Source organism: Arachis ipaensis, chromosome B02, assembly GCF_000816755.2.
Source record: "Arachis ipaensis cultivar K30076 chromosome B02, Araip1.1, whole genome shotgun sequence".
NCBI classification, from domain to species: domain Eukaryota; kingdom Viridiplantae; phylum Streptophyta; class Magnoliopsida; order Fabales; family Fabaceae; genus Arachis; species Arachis ipaensis.
Window position 1 is genome coordinate 92716301 of NC_029786.2, and position 10464 is coordinate 92726764.

General features: G+C 35.2%; 2 protein-coding genes across 2 annotated transcripts; one reads left to right on the forward strand and one right to left on the reverse strand.

The window, feature by feature from the left end:
- LOC107625735 (clathrin light chain 3) lies at positions 1882-6631 on the forward strand (the record flags this gene model as incomplete). Its single annotated transcript, XM_016328439.2, is given in 3 exon segments — positions 1882-2404; positions 2593-2726; positions 5996-6631. Coding segments are annotated over 3 exon segments (856 nt in total), but the record flags the coding sequence as incomplete, so codon positions are not given.
- Positions 6919-9843, reverse strand: LOC107625736 (54S ribosomal protein L24, mitochondrial). The gene is made up of 3 exons (XM_016328440.2): positions 9664-9843; positions 9085-9323; positions 6919-7595 (listed from the first exon to the last, which is right to left on the reverse strand). The coding sequence occupies exons 2-3, from the start codon at positions 9279-9281 to the stop codon at positions 7097-7099; spliced, it is 696 nt and encodes a 231-aa protein (XP_016183926.1). The 5' UTR covers positions 9282-9323; positions 9664-9843; the 3' UTR covers positions 6919-7096.

The following is a 10464-nucleotide window of genomic DNA, read 5'->3' on the forward strand; positions in this document are numbered from 1 at the left end:
TAATTATTTTATATTATTTTTTATAGAGATAAATGTGGATCGAATTAGATATAGTCAAAATCTCGATCCAATTCGCACTAAAAGTATTATATCGAATCGGATTCAATATCTACGCTTTTTAAGTTTGGATTCGATCTGCTCCAATTTACACATTTGCACATTAGATTGAATATCGAATATATCTACAAAATATAAAAATATTTAGAAAACTTATTTTTATTAAAAATATCAATAAAATTTCTTTTTCACTCTTTTAAATATTTTTACTTCTAAAATATTATTAAATATATTTTTTAAATAATAAATAAAATAATACAATATATATGATAATTATTAGTTGAAATAAAATATAAAAAAATATTTGTTTATTTATTTATTTTTGGATCCCTACTTAAAATCTGCAATTCGATCCTACTAATGTATAAATCGAATTGGATCTAATCTGATAACATTTTAGATTAGATTACTACTTATAATTTTCGAATCGAATTTAGATAAATATCGTGAATATGCGGATTGAATTTAATCCACGAACACCTCTAATTTTGTAGTATAACATGAGTTCTTTGTTTGGAATAAGATAACAAATAAAGTAGGTTTTTGTTTTGTGAGTATATATAATTCTCAAGTATTTTGTGAAAAAAAAAATTGTGAAATTTTATTACAATATCACGTGAATCAGAGAGATTTTTAATTTTGATATGAACCCGTTGATGGAGTATAGCAGCGATATGGGGATTATTGGTGTTTCACGGATTTGTGACGGCTGAGTAGTAGAAATCGGTGGCATCGAGTGGTAGAAAGGAAATCGTAGGCACCGATTTCAGGACGCGGATGGTGCACAAATCGGTGGGACAGATTTGTGTTCCCTGTCCACGCGTCACGCATGCAAGCCTCCCCCCTCCCGATTCAGCAGTATCCCTTTCACTCTCGTCTCCCTCTCTTCAACACACACTCAACTCCACCACTTCTTCCTGCATCACCATTGTTGGACCACAACAAATCTTGGACAGAATTAAAAAAAATGCCAAGAAGACCAAAAATGAAAAAAGTAAATCAACCAGAGCTTCATATTGTTAATTATCTTGGAAATCTAAATTATGTAAGTTTTTATTTTTTAATAATCTGATTTAATAATAATAATAGTGATAATATTAAATTTGATTAGCAATATATATTGTAATGGTACTACATAAAGATTAATCATGTATGTGTGTATGATTTTATTATTAGGTGGTTAGAAATAAAAATTAAAATAAGAATTAATCATGTATGTATGTATGTATGATATGGTAGGGTATGGTAAGCTCTACAGAATAATTAGAAGTAGATTGTAGTTATTATTAGCAGTAGTTATGATGCAAACTGAATCTCTCTCTCACACAAATCGGTCCCACCGATGACCGATTTGTGTTCTTTCCTCTCTCCTTGAAATTAGACTCACCAATTTTTTGATGCAAACTGAATCTTTCTCACACAAAACGGTCCCACCCACCGATTTTTTTTCCTCCCCCAAATTTCTATAAGCAATGCCGTCATAACAATGTAATTCTCCCCTAATGATCATAACAGAGCATAATTCACACCACTAAATCATATAAAAAAAATCAGCTGAATCAGATTAGATATTAGTGAATAAAATAAAATAAGAGTGAAAAAGAAATGCGGGTCACCGGCCTGTGAACTGTGAAGTGTGAACATTCCAGGTAGTGATAGTGTGACACTGTGACGACAGTGAAAGTGGAACTCAAGGTGGCCACTCCCCACTGGCTACCGTGTTTATGTCGTCCAGAAATTATTCCTATGTATTCAACTCCACCGAATTTCCCTACGCCTCAAAACACTGCTGTCTATAACTCTATATTATTAACCTTCACATATTTTTGCACAACACCACAAGTCAACGAACACGAGTCAAAGCGTCAAAATACACTCCACCGCAGGGTAGAAAACCTCCTTCACCCTTTTGAAGCACACGATTTTCCTAAAGCACTGAAACTGAAACCTCGCTGGAGAGTTAGGGCTTCGTCGAATTCGCCGGGGAATTCGTCATGTCATCATCGTTCGGAAGCTCCGCTCCTCCGTACGACGACGATGGCAGCGGCTACGATCCTCGGATGCAGTCTCAGCGATTCGACTCGTTCTCCAACTTCGATGCCGACTCGGTCAAGGACTCGGCCGGCGATTCGTCACCTATTTTCGGTGGCGGCGGTTCGTACGGTGCCGGAGATGACGTGTTCTCGTCTCAAGCGGCGCCGGGGACTCCTTCTCCGCCGTCTATGTATTCTGCCGCTGGGGGATTCATGGCGTTCTCGGCGGAGCAGAACGGGGAGGACGTTGACGGAGGTTTCGGTGTCTCTGAGGTCGTTCCCGGCGAGGGGCTTGCTTTGAGGGAGTGGCGAAGGTGAAAGAAGTGATCACATACCGTCTGCACAATATTGATTTTTTTTTTTTGAAAAATTGTAATATTATTTTCTTTCCATTTTTTAGATATTTTAATATTTCGAAGGCTATCTTTTATTACGTATGAATTTACAGGTTTAATTTTGATTGTGAAATGTGATGATGATGAAGAATTTGATGATATTTCAGGCAAAACGCGATTCGATTGGAGGAGAAGGAGAAGAAGGAGAAGGAGATGAGGATGCAGATCATAGAGGAAGCGGATGAATACAAAGTTGAGTTCTACAAGAAGCGTGAGGTTAATGTGGAGAACAAGAAGGCTTNNNAAGTTATTCTTTGATTAATTAATATTTTTTAAAAAAAAAAGAAAGAAAGAAAATTTGAGGTATATTAATTACAAGTGATATGGTAAGGGATGTATTGACAGCACAAGCTTCATTTGGAGGTGGATTATTGGCAAAAGATGAAGCATAATGATTAGTTACAAATAATGTGTAATAACTAATAACTGCTTCAAGATATTTTTTATGCTTCAGCCTTAATTAACAATATATACAAATATGTCTAATACACAATTAGTGAGTGTGTTGAGAATAAATATTTCTATTATTGTCTAAAGATAAATTATAGTCTTCAATTTTTTTCACTCTCAAATTTTAGTTGCGTTATTCTATTCCATTCACTGTGGTGCCTAGCAGTGATATTAGAGCTTTAGGTTCTTAATTTTTCTGCTGTAAATCAGCAGATTGGTGCCAAAACTATGGCAACAAAATTTGAGATCGAAAAACTCAATGGAAGTAACTTCTCCTTTTGGAAACTGAAGATCAAAGCAAATTTGAGGAAGGAAAATTGCTTAGATACAATTAAAGGTAGACCCGTAGGTATTGCCGATGACAAGTGGAAGGAGATGGATAGCAACGTTGTTCACAACTTACATTTGGCAATGGCAGATTCTGTATTGTCAATACATTTGGCAATGGCAGATTCTGTATTGTCAAGCATCTTAGAGAAAACGACAGCAAAGGAAATTTGGGACGCACGCACTAAATTGTACGAGCCCAAGTCGCTACACAAGAAGATAATTCTGAGAAGGAGACTCTATACTCTTCGTATGAGTGAATTTACATCAGTCACAGATCACATCAACGATCTGAATACTTTATTTTCACAGCTAACAACTATGGGGTGTCCAATTACAAAAAATGAACGTGTTGAGTTTCTTCTTCAGAGTTTACCAGACTCGTATGATCAACTCATCATCAACATCACCAACAACAAAATTGCAGATCAACTCCAATTTGGTGATGTCACAGGCATTATTCTTGAATCGGAAAGCAGGTGGAAAAACAAAGACAATTGAATAGAGAGTTAAAGGCAAGCAGATGCTTTGTTAGGTGAGAGGCAAATATGCGGAACGTGGCTCTAGTGGGAGTCAGAGTCGTACTAGATCAAAGTCTTAGAAGAGGAAGAATTTTACTTGCTACAATTGTGGCAAGAAAGGTCACTTAAAGAAAGATTGTTGGTTTAATAAGAAAAGTACATAAAAATTTTTGGTGCAACAATCTCGCAAGGATGTGTTGCATATAGGGGATGGATCTTCTCAATTCTTTTTCTCAATTATTTTGTCAAGTGTGATCTTCTCATCATACACTTTTTAAATGGGGCCAAGAGAAAACATGTGAGAGAAAATGTTAAATAGTAAGAGATCACACTTGACTAAGCAATTGAGAGAAAAAAATTGAGAGGATCCATTCCTGTTGCATATACCTCTGGCGATGGAGATGTTTTATGCATTCAAGCGGCGATTGGTTGTGAAGGTGGTGAACAACTAGCTTATTCTTGGTTGTTGGATTCTGTTGTAATGTATAATTTGACTTTGCGTCGGAATTTGTTTAGCACCTATGAATCAATTTCATCAAAATCGGTGCTCATAAGAGATGATCATTCCTTAGAAATTGTGGGTATTGGTACCATTAAAATCAAAATGTTTAAAAGTTTCATACGCACAATTCATTGTGTGAGACATGTAAAGGGCCTAGAAAAGAATTTATTTGTTGGGCTCTTGGATGCTCAAGGGTACAAGATCAATACAAGGAGGAATTTTGATGGTGTCAAATGGTGCTGGTGTCATCATGAAAGCCAAGCGGCTAACAACTAATCCCTACTTAGTGTTTGGAGGTAGTAGTCGCATCTGCAAATCACAAAGATATGTCGATGATGTGGTGTTGCAAGGATATTATTGTCTAAAGATAAACTATTGTATAAGTTTCACCTTTTTTTCACTTACAAATTTTAGTTGCGTTATTATGTTCCGCTCACTCTGGTGCCCAACACAAATAACACTTTTTTAAATAAGTGCCTTACGTTGTTTACTGATCTTGTGATTAAAGGGAGATATACATAGTTAGGGGCTTAGGGGAGTTGATATCATATAACAGTATTCACAAGATGGTTTTTGCTGTGTGAATGCTATGTCACAAAGATACCTGTAAGTGACTATAGACAAAACACAAAAACGATTAACAGTAAATGTGTTGCTTCTAGATGTGGTTTACAATAACCATATTATGTGTATCCAAAAAATCAGCTAGTAAATTAGCTACTCATATAGAATATATATTAAAAAATAAGTTAAATAACACATGTATTTATATAAAAATACATGGTGGCTGATTTTTTTATGGCCATATAAATGTTTTGGTTTCTAATAGGGTACAATAGCATCATTTGATTTTTGTAGCTGATTTTATCTAATGGCAAAATGCTTGGTAAATGTTGCATATAAATGTGGATACTGCTGGAAAATGTACCAGCGAATGCAAATATATGTTTATACTTTTGAGTTTTGATTAACAATCCAAAAACAAATGTGAAATTCTATAGAACTATGCTGGACTAAGATTATTTTAGTTATGGTCCTCTTGACTCTTGAGTGTAATGATGATGGATTCTCTGCCATTTTCATTTTGACCATAAAAGCATTTTGATGTTAATTTCTAAATGTTAAGTTGATAACTAGGTTAAAATTGTGAGGATTTACAAATATTATTTTGCATCAACCAAGCAGAATAAAAATTTAAGTATCTGATATAGATAATCAGTCCCAGACTCGATATGTATTAAACCTGGGCTTAGTCTAAGTATCATATTTTGTTATTTTGAGAGGCCATGCTTGCTTCAAGCCTAGGCAATTTTAGCTCATTTCTGACACTTTGACTACCATTTAGTTTAAGTTGCACTTTCACTGACCCTGACAAGATTGAATTTCACATGTAAGCATTCACTCAATTTATTTTACCAGTTTATGAAAGAATTAGCATCTTGCAAGCCCTTGATGTTTCAATTACTCAGTTGTGCTAATAGCATATTGTATTGTAGATTTGTAGTCTTGTATTTTTTTAGCTGCTGTATGTTTACAGGTGGTAATGTATGCAACTACATCTTCTATTCAAAATAGAATAAATTGTGCAACTACCTCAACTATAAACTTAATGTTGTGCTATTTTAAGCTGCAATTCTATAAGGATCTTAGTTTTGTTAACTCTAAAGGCACTGTGTTGAAAGATTTTGTTCAATGTCTGTGGTATGGCAGCTATTTTTAGAAAACCGAGACAAGTTTCATGCTGAAGCCGACAAGAACTACTGGAAGGCAATTGGCGAACTCATACCCCGTGAAGTTGCAGCTATAGAGAAAAGAGGGAAGAAGGATAAAGAGAAGAAGCCTTCTATTGTGGTAATTCAGGGTCCAAAGCCAGGGAAGCCAACTGACCTTTCAAGAATGCGCCAGATACTGTTGAAGCTCAAGCATAATCCCCCTCCACATATGAACCCCAAGTCACCACCATCATCAGAATCCAAAAAGGATGCCAAAACTGGGCCCCCTGATGGTGCTAGTACAAGTAATACTTCACCTCCCAGTGGTGCGCCAGCCACAACTCCTGAGACTGTAGCGGCATCTTGAAAAGTTGATGCTAGATCATTAATCTATATGTAAATATGATTTTGTCTAGTTTGTGATGAACTGATAGCTTAAGTTTGCGATCGTCTATTCATCTTAGTCTGCTAGTCTGTCAGTAGTTTATAAATATAGGTACTGGTTATGCTTGCATAGTGTATCGGTAAATATTCTCCTCTTAGAACCTTTTATTATGGATACTATCTCCCGTTTGTGGCTTAACCACGTTATGCTTGCAGTATATATTTTGTTAAAACTCACTATTTCTATGTGTTTTTGAATTAGGTAACTTTTTTCATCTAAGTAGACATCGATGATTGACACTCAATTTATTAATGTTTAATATAGGATCTGATAGGTTAGTAGTTGTTACTTCTGTTAACAATAACCATATTGTTATTTCACGATGCATACTTCTAAGATCTAATTTTTTATGTCCAAAAAATCGACGGTTATTTTATGCGTCATTTTAACTAGTATGGCCAGAAAGCTCAAAAGCATTCTCCCGCTTAAGGAAAACAGTAAAAAATTTAGGCAATACACAACCCAAAGGACCAAAATTGAACAACAGAGAAACAACATGAAGACAATACTCTTCTTTGTTCATTATTTAGAAAGCCGCTTTTGACTGTAAAAACTACACCATGAAAATGTAATGTGAGTGAAAACCTTCAATACTCTGAGTGAAACAGCCATGAGCTGATACAGATTACACCACCACTATTATCAGGTAACACATCATTGATTAGAAACATAACTGCCAACTTTGAGCTTGTCAGCAGCCAACACATATGAAACTGGGACCAACTGTTTCTGTGCACCATGGGAGATTTCTTCGCCGTCCTCGATAGATTGACCATCTTTACTTTCTACCCCAATCAGCTTGTGCTTGCTTATCCCGGAAAACATTTTTCTTCTGGTTTCCTTACGCGCTTCCTTTTCAGATAGCTTCAAATCTTTAAAGCCTTGTTCAAACTTGGCTTCATCCTCTGGAGCAAAGAACACAACCTCCTTCTCGCCAAGCTCTTCATAGAGCTTCTCCATCTTTGCCTTCCAGAAGACACCGATCTCAGTGTCCATCTTTTGGTAAGGAGTTTTCAGCAAGTATTCATCAATCCCACCAGCCTTGTCTATGCAACGAAGGGCATGGGTTGTCACTTTAACCCGAATGTGACGATCCAGGATGTAACTGAAGAGCCGCTTTTCTTGGACATTAGGTTTCCACGTTCTCCTTGTCCTATCAAATCATTTAACAAACAAGTTCTCATCAATATTGACGTCTGTTTTGTTCTTTCTTTCTTTCTTCTCTTACATATTTAAAAGGTGAAGAAACTGCCCCAACACAGTCAAGGAAACAAACGGTGATATGCAAGTTCTAAACTGAGTTGGGATCATTAAACAAACATAATGATAAACAATTATGTAATTATCATCAATTACTGTGATAAACAAGATGTTGCAAGATGTGGTGTAATGATGCAAGCACAACTATTTGGATCTATATCCTGCCTAACAAATGTACTCAACTGTTAAAGTACTGGTATTATTAAGCATCCAAGGCCAAGACTAATGAATTTACCGGCTCCAATCCAATTAGAATCCTTCAGAAACTTAAGTTTTAAGAATCATCCAATGAATTGAGAACACTAATTCATCAACAATGGGGATAGATTCAAACTATGAGAAAAGAAAGTCAACAAGGAGGTTTATGTCACCAATGGTACCAAGTCAATTGAAGAGGTTTATCCAGTGTTTAGTCCAACTCAGAGTCCATGAAATAGACAGTAATTTCTAATGGTTGCAACTCTCTCTTCAAAAGTGAGATTGGCAAGATTGCATCTGGTTACCAATGGCTCAATAAGTGAGCGATTAGTGAGAGGACAATCACCTCTCTTTATAAATCTTACCTATAGGGATGGGTCGTGACAGTACTTTCCTAGCATATCCAAAGACGATAGCAACTAGGTTCTATTTCTAACTTGAAGAATAAATCCTTGTTCTTATACTATTGACTATTGGGAATCTAGAGATAAACCGAGATATAACAGAAACATCTTAGTTCTTTATAAAATTTACATAAAATTTTATCACGAGAATAAGAAATATAAAGAGTCATTCTGTTTTAGCACTGAAATTCTGAAAATAAATCACTACTATGTACTAACAAAATGACTCAAATATGTACCACCACAAGAATACCCATTTATACCATTCTGAATGGCTGTAAAGGAGTTATTCTTTGATTACGGACTGAAGCCATTTGAAACTACTGAATACTCATTCATACCATTATGTAGCCAAATCCATTTTAAAAAGTAACTTCAAGTAGACTCATAACAGAGGATTTAAATATCATCATGAGCATAGTATAAAATAAAGATACATTAGCCTCTAGCAATACACGAGTGCAGTCTAGCTAGTGCTGAAATGTAAGGGAAAAAAACAAAATAAGGAAAAAAAAAAAAGAGGAGCAAAAATGAAGAAAGAACCAAAGACCACTTGGCCCTAAAATGCTCCAATACCATATCCTAAAACGCTTCTCAAAAAATTCAACAGTTAAACAGAGGCACATAAACAGTAACACTAACTTATGGCATTCTAACAATTCAGAATCCGCAAAAATATGTATCTCCAACTAAAAGCTAAAGCACAAAAATTTTCAACATCATTTAAAGAAGAAGCTGCAAATAAGAAAAGTAAAATTAAAAAAGCATCAAGCTACGAACTTGTTACCGCCATCCTCACTAACACTGTTGCCGAACTGAATGTGTCTACCGGCAAATAGACCGCGTTTGGCACGACCCATTACAACCTTGCTTCTAGGTATACATTTCTCCAGCGATTCCTTCACTCTTGGGTTCAAATTGTTCTCTCCAACTCTCTTCAACACTTTCTTCATCATCTCTTTGCCTCTGAACGCCATTTCTTCTTTTACTTGACCCAATTCTCACCACAAGTTCCGGTTCTGCACATAATTATAAGATGTCAATTCAGTGAATAATAATGAAGCACAACAAATTGCATAAAAAATGTGAAGCACGGACAAAGGAATGAGATCAAAGTAGACAAAAACGAAATAGCATCAGACTCTCAGAACCACTCGTGCTACTTGTTGAAGGATGATGGAGGAGCAGTTTGTAGAACTCGTTTCCCATAATTTAACAATAGTTTGGGGTCTTACTTATTATGATTGGAAGTAATTCGTTAACTGCATCACAGGGCATTTTGCAAAAAGAGACTTCTTCGATCCTAAACCAAATTATTCAGTTAACGAATTTAGAGCGGTAAGTGGCGTTTCAACATACCTGGAGGAGGGAAGGCTAGCGGCGTTTCAATGGTTGCTGCTGCTGGAATTCTGCACTACCGTGCACGTAGGAGTCTAGGAGAGCAGATTCCTTTCTCTGTTTTTCATTTGCCTCTTGTTTTGGGCCTAGACCGTGGCTCCGTGTTAAAAAAATATACTATGGTTAGTTGTTATCACAAAAAATCACTTACTATATTATTGTGTATTTCTATTAGTGGCAAGTTGTTAACCCATTTATATTGATAATAATAATAACTTTATTAGAATAAATATCAAATTCTATTCCTAATATAAAAATATAAAATTTAATTCCTTCCATCTTCATTTTACCACTATAAAAGACCATGTATATTAGAAGAAAATATTATTCGTTTACTAATAAATCTTTCATTTGATAGCTTTTACAACAATTCTTTTTCTTCCTATGAGGCGTAGTTGCAAGAAGGCAACTATTCGTGGACACAAACTACTACACTCTCCAACTTTCGTGCTCATCATTCGGAGCTATATAAGATATGTTATCTATGAAGTATTTATAGACCATGGTGTTATCATGTATGCATAAATAAAAAGAGTCATGTATAGTAAATACGGTCGATGATTGTAAAACTGTATGCTAACATTGATATAATATTATTTTAAGTATATGTTTTGCAGGCATCAAAGAAAAGTGTTGAGTTATTTTTTAGTAGATTTAAATTATTTATTGTTTATTAGAGAATTTTATGCATTATAATTCTCTAATAATTTATTATTTATTTTGAGTTAATTTTGATATGTTCTTACTTGACAGTAAAACAAC